Source organism: Pipistrellus hanaki (genome assembly GCF_964339955.1).
Source record: "Pipistrellus hanaki genome assembly, chromosome: 6".
NCBI classification, from domain to species: Eukaryota; Metazoa; Chordata; class Mammalia; order Chiroptera; family Vespertilionidae; genus Pipistrellus; species Pipistrellus hanaki.
In genome coordinates this window covers 33,892,663-33,903,883 of record NC_140508.1, presented here as the reverse complement: position 1 = coordinate 33,903,883, position 11,221 = coordinate 33,892,663, and the positions used below count along the sequence as shown (strand labels likewise).

At 57.0% G+C, this 11,221-nt stretch overlaps 1 protein-coding gene across 6 annotated transcripts in view; it reads right to left on the bottom strand.

Moving 5' to 3' along the window:
• Positions 1-521: 521 nt before the first annotated feature.
• HM13 (histocompatibility minor 13) overlaps positions 522-11,221 on the bottom strand; it is a 36,779-nt gene continuing 26,079 nt past the window's right edge. For 2 of the 6 annotated variants that reach the window (XR_014795334.1, XR_014795335.1), the window contains exons 9-13: positions 10,106-10,142; positions 8,078-8,180; positions 3,605-3,690; positions 1,756-1,957; positions 522-939 (exon numbers count right to left, since the gene is read on the bottom strand). Coding sequence is in view for 4 of the 6 variants with exons in the window: in XM_084887920.1 (XP_084744046.1) it covers positions 840-939; positions 1,811-1,957; positions 3,605-3,690; positions 8,078-8,180; positions 10,106-10,142 (473 nt within the window). In the remaining 2 variants the exon portion in view is untranslated. The remainder of the gene's footprint in view (positions 940-1,755; positions 1,958-3,604; positions 3,691-8,077; positions 8,181-10,105; positions 10,143-11,221) is intronic. The other 4 variants (XM_084887920.1, XM_084887921.1, XM_084887922.1 and 1 more) reach the window with 2 other exon arrangements.

The window sequence follows — 11,221 nt, the reverse complement described above, 5'->3', positions numbered from 1 at the left end:
GCAGAAGGCAGCCAATCAATGATTCTCATCACTGATGTTTCTCTTGCTCTCTCCCTCTCTGAAATCAATAAAAATGTATTTAAAAAGAATTAAAAAAAACCTTCCCTGGGGACCAGGAGCCCCTGCCCATTTCTCGGCTTTGTAGACACTGGTCCCTTTGCTGAATGAGGTCAGCCTTTTGGTATCTACCCCTCCACTTCCCTCCATGGGGTGAGTGGTAGGTGCAACAACCCAGCACGTGTCTACCCTGCATGCTGCCCCCGGCGTTGTGAGGACAAGGTGAGGGAAACTGGATGGCTAGTGGGAAGGAGGGCTCGTGGGCACCCTCTGCTGGCCACATGGCATCCTTGGGGTTCGGAGCCAGGCACTGGGTGGGCATCGGAGATGGGACAGAGGGGTCCAGAGGTCAAGGTATCCCCCAGGTTGCGACAGTCCAATCCCCAAGAAGCGGCTTCCGGGTCAGGTTCTGGGCGGAGTGAGAGCCAGCAGACCCACTGTAAGATGCTAGGAGCGCGGCGGTCTGCCTGGGCAGCGGGATGAGTTTTTAATGTGAGGCAAAGTCAGTTCATAATACAAAAATCTAAAAACCAGACCCACCTCCCACCTGGCACCTGGGGCAGAGGGACGCTGGGGCTTCCTTTGCCGGCAGGTGGCAGGGAGGGCAGAGGAAGGCCAGAGGAGGGGAAGAGGGAGCCAGGGCACTGAGGCGTCACGGCAGGGTCCTGCTGCCCGCCCTCCGCGGGCTGCCAGGCCTGCGGCGCCCCCGGCTGTGCGCCCTGCGCCTGCGCTGGTCCGTCCTGCTGGCCTGGTCAGCCCTCAGAGGGTCAGGCACCAGCACATCACTTCTCCTTCTTCTCCAGCCCCTCTGACGCCGAGGCCTCTGCTCCCTCTTTGGATTCTGCCACGGCTGCTGGATCCTTAGGATTTGACTCTTCATAACTGACAAAAAAGCGAAATAGAAAGAACACATTTAGAGGCGAGGGACAGAACCTGTGCCCTGCCGTCCCACCATCCCAGGGAAACCCGGCTCGCGAGCAGTGCCAGCCCTCTGCCCACTGCCCAGCCTCCTCCGGTGCGTGGCCCGCCCGCTGTGCCCTCCCAGTGCCCGGCGGTGCCAAGAGGCGGCAAGGGCAGTGGCAAATGGAGGAGTGGTTGGGCTTGGACTTGTGTGAACCAACGCTAAGCTTCTTGAACCTTCCGCTGGAGACAGCGGGAACAAAGGGGCTGCCAGGATGCGGCTCTGGGAGATGGCTGCCTCCCAGGCCACAGGGCAGGAGTCAAAGAACCAGCCCCAGGGGTGCGAGCGGGCAGAGGGCTGCTCTACCGGCGAGTGGTGAGCACCGCTCTCGAAGGCGGGCACCCTGGCTTCGCTCTTACCATGGGCTCCGCTTATTGAGCAACTGAGTTCATGCCCAGGACAGTGCCCACATTTCCTCACCAGATCACCCCGAGGCAGGGATATGCCCACTTAACGATGAAGAAAGAGGCTTGGAGAGGAGAAAGTGATCTTGCCCAAGATTATAGATGTACAGGGAGTGGTATCAGTGTCTACTACTGTACGACAGAGGCGTCGACACCCTCTCTCTCAGGAGCCCCGCATTCTTGGTGAGGACACGGAGGTTCGGGCTGCCCGGTTCCCTGGCCACACAGCGGGGTGCAGGGCTGCCTGATGGCTGGGGGGGGGGGGGGGGGGGCAGCCTTTTGCCCCTGGCAGTGCTCCCTACCCCACTCGCTGGGGCCGGGTAGGTGCCCTACCTTGGGCCCTGGGGCAGTGGGGGAAGCGGGCAGGTGGGCACCCGCTGGGCATTACATGGCGCTGGGATTCTGCGGGCGCCGGCGGTGAGGGCCAGCTAGCTTCTGCTGCATGGAGTCGGCCAGACTGGCTGGGGAGCCCGAGACGGTGGGGAAGTGGGTGAGCCTCGGGGTGTGAGGCAGGATTTCCGCCGAGGACTCGTAGCTGTGAGAGACAGACAGAGACAGAAAGGAGAGATGGCGAGGAAAAGACTGAAGGAGGACAGAGCCTGCTCTTCCCAGGAGCAGCGAGCAGAGCTGTCTCACTGTTACCTCTCTGCGCGTTCGGCTTCTCTGGACAGAAGCCGGTGTCACTTGGAGAATGAAAAAGAAAAGAGGGGCCGATACGAGGGGGGACCAGACATCTATGGCTGCTGGGAGCGTTTCTCAGGTACGCTGCGGGTGAAAACCAAGACGCAGACGCTCCGAGAACGCCGTCTGCGCGGGAACAGGCACTGTGCTTGCTCTCGGGTGCAAGGGGGGCTCTGAGTGCAGACACTGTGAGAGCCGGCCTGCGGGTGTCTGGGCGCTGGGGGTGTTGTCCCTGTTATGGAATTTTGTTAGCTATTTGAAAGTAAATGAATGAATGAAAAAAGGGGGAGCATAACAATCAAAGGGAAAGTAAAACAAAGGATAAGGTGGAGAATCAGGGAGAGAGCGGACAGAAGGAGAAGAGAGAGACCACCTGCTTTTTCACCTCACCCTGCGAACTCCTCAGGGGTGGGGTAACAGGGAGGCTGACTGCCCCTGTGGTGGGACATTTAGGGAAACCAAGTACCCATGAGGGAAGGAGCCCCTTTGTTCTCGCTGGGGGTGCTCAGAGCTTGACTCCATGAGGACTGGGCCCGGAGAGGTTACCCAGGGGTGGGTGGGGGCTGAGACTGGACAAGAGCCAGAGGATGAGGGCAGGTGTTCAGCTCAGAGGTCAGGTCCCACCTCTGCCTCCAAAGCGCCCCTGGATCTGTCCCCAAGTTCACCTGCAGTCTGTCACAGAGTCTAAGACTTCAGCAGGCCGGGAGATAAGGGCAGGCAGGCTGGAGCCTGGGGCTTCCAGGCAGGGCAGGACGGGGGAGGGTGAGTCACAGGCTCCTTGGAGGCAGCCAGGTGCACGGAAGGCCCTGGCGGGCGCTCGAGGGACAACTTAGAGGCCAGGCAGGTGGAGCTGGGTGGAAGGCCCGAGTGGGCAGCTGGCAGCTATTTCTGGGTCCCTGGCAGGCGGGGTCAGCGGTGCTGAGGAGCAGGCACCTGTGGGAGTCACGCAGGCCTTGGGCTGCGGGCGGGGCTGCGCATGGGTGTGGCCGGTGTGCAGATGGGACCGAGACGGAACCCAGCGGGCTGTGGGTTACAGCTACAGGGGCGCTGGACGGGGACTGACACTTGACTTCTAATCTGGGGCCCTTGCCAGCACACCGGAGCCTCCCTAATGCTCTCCTGGAGACGGAGGCCAGGGGAGGGGAAGGACGCGCTGGTCACACGGCGGCACCGCACAGGGGGCAGGGCGCAGCCCGTGGGAACCCGGGCCGCCTGACGGCGAGGCAGCCCGGGGGAGAAATTCTACACCAGCCAGTCCCTTGTCAAGAGCAGCTGGCCTTTGGCTGTGGGAGCTGTCTGGAGAGGCCCGAGGCCTTGCCCTCTGCTGGCTCCGGCCCACGGAAAGGCTCCGGCGGTGCCCACAGGCCAGGCACCCACCTGCTGGTGGAAAGGGCGAGGGGTGGGGCCGGTGGTGGGAACAATGTTCCCCTGGCGACATGTACAAACAGCTCCGCGGGCTGCCTGCAGGTGCACCTGTGCAAACGCCGGCCCTGCCCCTTACCTGAACATCTCCGTCACCTCTCCCTTCGCCAGCGCCACCAGGACGGGGAAGCCGATGCAGGCGGGGACCAGGTACAGGAGGGCAGGCTGCAAGAGGACACAGGCTGTGAGCAGTGCTGGGCAGGATACTCCCTCAGGGCCACGCACCCTTTCCTGGGCCTGACAGTGACGGCTACTGCCCAGGTTCAGAGCCAGCCAGTGTCTGGGCCTGAAGCAGGCTCCCGACTCCCGGACCGGGCTGCTCCTCCCTAGGAGGGAAGGCAAGAATCCCAGAGAAACTCGAGTTTGCAGGGCTTAAGGGTGCCAGGAGTCTGGCGGGCAGCATCCCAATGTAACCTCTTGGCTGGTCCTATTTCCAGAGGCCCTCCTTCCCTAGGGTTAATACTCAATTAACAAAATCAAACTATCAAATAGTATATTGAATTAATATGTATAATTAAATTCTCACTTGAGGGTATGTTTTTATTGACTTTAAGAGAGAGGAAAGGAGAAAGAAACATCGATGTGAGAGAGAAACATTGCTCAGTTGCCTCCTGTATGCACCTTGACTGGGAATCGAACCTGCAACCCTTTGGTGCAGGGACAGTGTCCCAACCACCTGAGCCACGGGCCAGGGCCTGGGAGTTTGCGTTTTGGGCACATGCTCCAGGAGATGCTGCTTCAGTGACGAGATGATGATGGTGACACAGCTGCTGTGGCCTGTACTGAGGTCTCGCACATGGCCGCTGGTTCTGCCGGGATTCACACCCCAGTGGTCTGGGCCCGAAGCCTGTGTGAGACTCCAGGTGAGCCTGGCTTTGGAGGACAGCAATTACTCTAAGGACCCTTGTTCATGGAACACCTCTGTGCGCACCGAGCTCAGGCCTCCCAGCCCGTCTCCTCCTCCCCTGAGCGCCTCCTGGGCACAGAGGCTGATGCTCTGGGAGGAGGGGACAGCCTAGGCCTCAGAGGTCTAAACAGTAAATGGGATTGAGTATCGGGCACACTAGACTCCAAAGCCATCCTTTCCCCTGCAGCATCTGAGAGTTGGTGTCATTCTACTGTCCAACCTCCCGGCCCCCTATGCTCCCTCCTTCCTTCTCCACCTTCGCCCGCCCTGTCCTGCTCTGGCCAGACTGGCCTCGTTTCAGTCCTCACACCACCTCCAGCTTCAGGACCTCTGTGAGATGCCCCTTTGCCTGGATCTCTCCTCCTCCTTCAGGGCTCAGCTCGGCTGTTACCCCATGGGGAAGCCTTCACTCGCATGGCCGGGTCCTCTTGCCGGACACTCTCAGGGACCCCTGGATTTCTCCACAGCTGCCTGCTCATGGCTGGATCTCTGGCACCCAGAAGAGGGCCTGGCACACACTGAGCAAACAGCCTTCCTGGATGCTCCGTCAGGAGGCGCTTGGAGATGGCTGGCTGAGGGGACATCCTTCCTAAAGCCGAGCCGGCCCCCGACCAGAGAGCAGGGCTCCACAGCCTGTGAGTCCGACCCGCAGGGCATTTTTTGGCAACCTTCACGGTGGGCTGTGAACCACACACAGTTCACATTGTATTATCCTTGAATCCAATAGCACCGTAAATATTAGGATCTGAGTTTTACAGACGATGCTACTGAGGTTCAGACGGAGGTAATGACTTGCCCAAATTAACACGGTGGGGGTTGTCTCTAAGTGGCTGCGCTTGGATTTGAACCCGGAAAGCTGAGCTTCTCTCAATGCATCAGGTCTCTGCTATGAGCTAGGCTTTGCGCCAAGAGCAATAGGAATCACAACAACAAAGGTCTACACCAGAACCTGTGAGGCAGCGGAGGCAGCGCTCAGAGCTGCCGGGAGCGGCTCCTTCGGGAGGCAGGGAGTTTATCAGGAGGTCACAGGCGCACTGTTTCCTCTCCTCTCAGGCACCGGGAACCTCTCCAGACAAAGTCAGCACTCGAGAGGCTAGGATGTGCAAGCAGCTAGGGCGGTGAGCAGGGGCGAGGACCCCTGGCTTTCCATCCATCTTGGCGCTGGATGCTCCCCTCGCCCCCCCCTCTGAACAGTGAGGTCACTGATCATCTCCAAGGGCCTTTCTAGAAGGCGTCTGGACCCCTGGCTTAGTGCGGCTTTTGGGAGAGGTTCAGGGGTTAAGACTGCTTAGGCAGAGGACGCCCTTACTAAGGAACCGCTGGCACTGGGCCTGCCTGTGTCTGGGAGAGACAGACCTCTCAGGACAGGCCCCTATGTCCTGGATCCCTTTCTCAAGACTTTTAGGGAGATGCCCACACGGATGACTGGGGAGGATGGCTGGGCTGCTGCTGGGGAGTAATACAGGCCTGGGCTCAGGGGACAAAAGTCCAGGGTTCCAACTGGGGCCCGGCTTGACTTGCTGTGTGACCCAGGAAAGGTTCCTTTTCTGTCTGGGCTACAGTGTCCCCCACAGAGATGACCTTTCTCATGCCTCTGCTCAGTTGTGAGAGCTCCCAATGGAATTCTTTAGCCAAGGCAGAAGGCAAGCCTGCCATCTGGTGGCCGCCGGCGGAATAGCTCTGGGCTTGGAATCGAAGGTCTGAGAAGGGGAGAAGAGACATCCAAGCTCCTTCCCCAATCCAGGGTCAATCTCTCTCTGCAGCCTCCTTGCCATCAGGTCACTCTCAGCTTGCACAGCCCCCAGGCTGTTCAGAGCAGAAGAGAATGAGAGAGGGCTCCGCACTGGTTCTTGGTGTCTTCACCTATGGGGTGGAAGACCTTGGACCTTGTGTAAAATAATCCTTTATGCATACTGTAGATATGCAAATACTGTAACAACTAAACAACTGAATGAGCAAAAGGGTTTAGGAGTGCCTGGCACAGAGTAACTGCTCAACAAACTGTTCTTGGCTGGTGCCCTAGAGCACATGTGTCAAACACAAGGCCCGCGGGCTAAATCCAGCCCGCCAGGCCTTGCAATGTGGCCCGCACTGCGCTGTCATCACTGCACTCCGCTGTCAGTTTATGACATTGTCAGTTTATGACTGTTCAGTAAACCATTCGGCCCGCAATTTAGGCTGGATTTTAGATTTTGGCCCCTTCTCTGATTGAGTTCGACACCCCTACCCTAGAGGGTCAGGAGCTGGGGACCAGCAACAATGACAGCTAATACTACGTGGGCCAGGCATGATTCAAGCAACTCCAAGGCGGCTACTACTATTTACCCTCATTTTCTGTTTCTGTCCATCTACTAGTGGCCAGTGCAAGAAATTCGTACACATTAAAAGGGAATTAGAGGAAATATTTTAATATTGCTATTTGCCCTTTCTCTATAATAGAAGTGTCAGAGAGGAAAGAAAATTAGCAAAATGTATATGAAAACCTTCCTCCTTTCAAGAGTGTGGGGTGCATCGTGAGACCCAGAGTCAAGTCCCTGCCCACCCACATGCACGCATTGAAATTGCATGAGATCCAGATCCAGCTGGCCCCACCCGTCAAGCCCCGCTGGGCTGGGGGGGGGAGGGGGGATAGCCTCAGGTCCCCTGGCCCGGTCCGGCCTGGTGCCACACAACCTCAGGTCCCTGCTGATTGCTCGCTACAGGAACCTCACCTCCACTGCGGGCGCAGCCATCTTGTGATGGCATGAGGGTTAATTTGCATATCACCTCTTAATTATATAGGGGGATGAGGAAAATCAAGAATAAGTTCAGCAACCTGCCAGAGTTCCACAATTGCAGGTGGTAGGGTATAGATGCCCATCAGGGCTCCCTTAGCTCCTTTCCACACTGCCCTTCCCAGAGCTGGGGGCTCAGAGCCTGGGCTTGGATTCCCCGTGACACAGGTTTGAATCTCAGCTCCACCACATACTTTCTGCCTGGCACCTGAACTGGTTCCATCTGTTCACAATGACCCTCGTGACGTGCCGAGCAGAGCCTGGCCCACAGAGTGCTCTCATTTCCAGTAAAGAGCACTGTCCGCTTGCTGTGCCTTCCCAGTCTCCCCCTCTTCAGGTCACACTGACAACGGCTCCAGTCCCCACCCCACCCTGTTTCACTCTGTGGCAACTCAGCACCCATTTTGGTGGGACAAGGAGGCAGAGCCTGGCCAGGCTTGGGGAGTGAGGGAGGGGACCCCCAATACCCTATCACTGATCTGGCAGGGCGAGCACTGGGCTGGCACACCCAACACACACCCCACCCCCAGTCTCTGTCTCCTCCCACTGAGGCTGAGGAGTCACACCCTCCCTCAGACCCCTGCAGCTGGGGCCACGTGACATGGATCTGGCCCATGAGGTGTGGGAAGGTGTCGCCCTTCTGATGAAGGCAAACAGGCATGGCTGGTACTGCTTCCTCCTCCCGCCCTAACCTGTGTGCTGCCGGAAGCAGAGGCATCATCTTGCAAGAACCACGAGTGAAAGGCGGAGAGTCAGACATGCTTGCTCTGACAGCAACGGGTAACGCTCACCTCCGGATATGACAAATACCCCCTATGACGGCCCCGTTACCTGCGTGAAGCATTCCCCATACACTGAGGGCCCTGCTCACCTGGGCGTGTTTGAAGATGTGCATGATGAAGATGGTGAGGCCCAGGCCGAAGATGTAGGCCGCAAAGCTGGTGTAGAAGTAGGTGTGGGTGTTCTTCTTCAGGCTTCGGGAGAGGACGGGAGGAAGAGGGAGTGTTAGATGCAGCGTCCCTTTAAAACAGGAGCTGGGGAGACCCTGGAGGCGTTGGGGTGGCTGAGAGCTCTGGGCTGGGATTGTCCGGAAGTGGGTGCACACTCTGGAACTGCTCCAGCTGTGTCTCTGGACAAGCCCCTTTCCTTCTCTCAACCTCGGTTTACTCATCTGCAAAATGGGCATCTATCCACCACCATCTATCTCCCTGATGGTTGTGAATATCAAATGCTATAATCGAGGACAGAGGCTTAAGATTCAAGCCGGCACAAAAATCACCTGGAAACCTGGTTAAAAAACAAAAACAAAAAACCCCCCCACAAAAAAACAAACACCACAAGAGTTTGAGGTCAAATTACCAAGGAGTCTGAGCTAATAGGTCTGGGGCAAGGTCCTGGAACCTGCATTTTGAAAAACCCAGGGGAATCTGATACCAGTGGACCATGCTTTTAGAGAAACTGCAAAACTATTTGAAGTGCAGTGCACATAATAATTCCGTTGCCTGTTGTGAATAATAGATGCTGACTGCATAGATAAAATGCCAGCGACTTCTTGGAGGCGATTCATCCAAGATCAGCTTCAGAACAGCTGAATCACAAGCAGCCTGGCACTGCCATGACAGACTTTCCTTTCCAATGCCAGCGTGTGACCTCTGCGGGTCACCAGCACCGGGGACAATGCCTGGTGAAACGAACGAGAACTTCTGACCCCCGCTCCTTGCCTTGGCTGCTTCTAGGCCCTGAGCTGCAAGGACACCGAGAGCCGCTCTGTTTGGAGGCCTGGGGCCAACTGACTCCCTCTGGGCACGTTGCACAAATTCTGGAACCAGCTCCAAAGGGCTTGCTCATCCTGAAGTCAGGCGAGGAGATCTGAGGTTACTGGCAGCTGCATATGAGTCTCCAGCAGAGTCCAGGGACTTTTGGGGGTTTCTCTTTATGTCACCTCTGAACAGCCAAGAGTAGCTGGCTGACACAGACGTGCCTCAACTTACACACCGGCCAGGTCCTTCCCAAAGGCTGGCTGTGAGCCTGCATTCATGAGTCCCAGAGGGGCACTACACCAGCAGCCAGCTGCATGCGAGTGGGAAAGTAGTTTCACGTGCAAACTGGATTTCAGTGATGCTGGTACCAAGTTTCTCATGACCAATGTTAACACAACTATTGCTTTTGCAATGATTGGCATGAGGAAATGAAGAAAAGTTCATAAACCACCTCAAAATCAAGGGCACACACTGCCAGCTCCCCATGGGGTGACTGAATGCCACCTGCTGGCGGCAGGTCCGGCTGGCCAGGTGCATTATTAACTCAAGCGCGACCTTCCCTGTGTCTTAACTGGTGACTCAGGCTGGCCCCATCTCTCCCCGTGCTCACTTTCCACAATGGACTGAAAGAAGTCTGAGAGGGGGAGGGTAGGGACGGCGGAGCAGCTGGGCCATGGCGACCTGCCCCGGGCTGATAAGAAACACGAGGGCTGACTGAGCTGACTGAGCTCCCGAGGTCAGACTGTGCCCACGCTCTCCAGATCTGCGATAGGGAGGCAGAAACTTGCTTACCGCTACCATAAGGATGCAGAACCTTAGCTCAAAAAGGTCAGGCCACTTGCCAAGGTCACAGTGGGAGAAAGCACAATGGGTTTAAATCCTCTGGCCTGTGATCCTTAACTTTTTCTTTTTTTGGTCACAAGCTCTTTGAACACTCAGAACCTCAAAATGCAAAAGGCAGATAAAATCAGAATTGAAAAAAAAAAAAAAAAAAAAAAATCAGAATTGCTCTGGCTGCTGGGGGGTTGGGGGTCCCCCGAGGCCCCTTCTCTGGGTGCCTGGAAGGCAAGGGAGAACCCCCCGCTAGGGGAAGGCCCTCACTCACGGAGCCGGATGGTGAGGGGTCCCAAGAAGCTTACCTGATGTCAAAACGCAGCAGCAAGGCAATGAAGATTCCTGCCGGGAGAAAGCCAGGGTGAGAGCGGCAGGGAAGCCAGCACCCAGAGCTGAGCCCTTTGTCTTGGCCAGGGAGGAACCAACACACAACTGGGCCCCCAACCTGCTGATGCCAGGCACGGAGCGACCACTGGGACCCGGGAGTGGCCAATGTGCCAGCTGCCAGCAGAAATCCTGTGTCCCTGCCATCAGGCCACTCAGAACCACGAGAAAGCCCAGGACTTCGCTTTGGCTGGGACCACATGGATCTGGCACCTCGAGCACCACGCTGTGCCACACTGGCTCCTCTTCCCAGTGTTTATCGAGGGCTGCTGGTACCAGGCACCACAGGCAATAGGAAGGTAAGCAAAACAACTGCACCCCGAGTTCAGCCAAGGGGACACCGGGTACACACTCTGCTCGCACAGAACCAGAGCCGATGTGAGATCAGAACACACTTCCTGCCCCAGGGAAGGTGTATCAAGATGAGACCAGGCTGGGGGAGGAGAGTGCTTTGAGGAAGTGACATTTGCCAGGAAGAGGGGACAACAGGAGCTCAGAGATGTGGCAGAGGTCAAGGGCAGCCAGGAAGCTGCAGCCCAGAACAGGAGGTGCAGGGGTCAGACCAGCCAGCAGGGCCCACAGGCATGAGGAGCTGGGTCTCTATCCCGAGTGAGAGCACACTGGGAGAGTTCCAAGTGGGAGAACCATGAAGCACATTAGAAAAAGACCGCGCTCACAGGCTCAGGGAGAAAGAGGATAAGCAGATCAGGAGGAGGCTCTGTGGGAACTCAGCAGAGGATGGTTAACTGTCCATCCACTGAGCTTCTATTTGTACCTTAAAACCCAGCACAGACACCCTGAAGTCCCAGGACACACGGCCCAGCCTGTGTGTGTGGAACACACACCACACCAGTCTGTGTCTCTGGTCTTTGGGTGGAATCATTCGACTCTCAGGAGCCAAAACATTCTATGCTGATCAGAAGCACTGACCGACAACATATACTTCATTTTAAAGAGGGAAGCGAGCCAGTCCCCACTGCAGACTGTGCGAGAAGGGAGTGGGTGGGTGGAGAGCAAACAAATGCTGCCTTTCCATA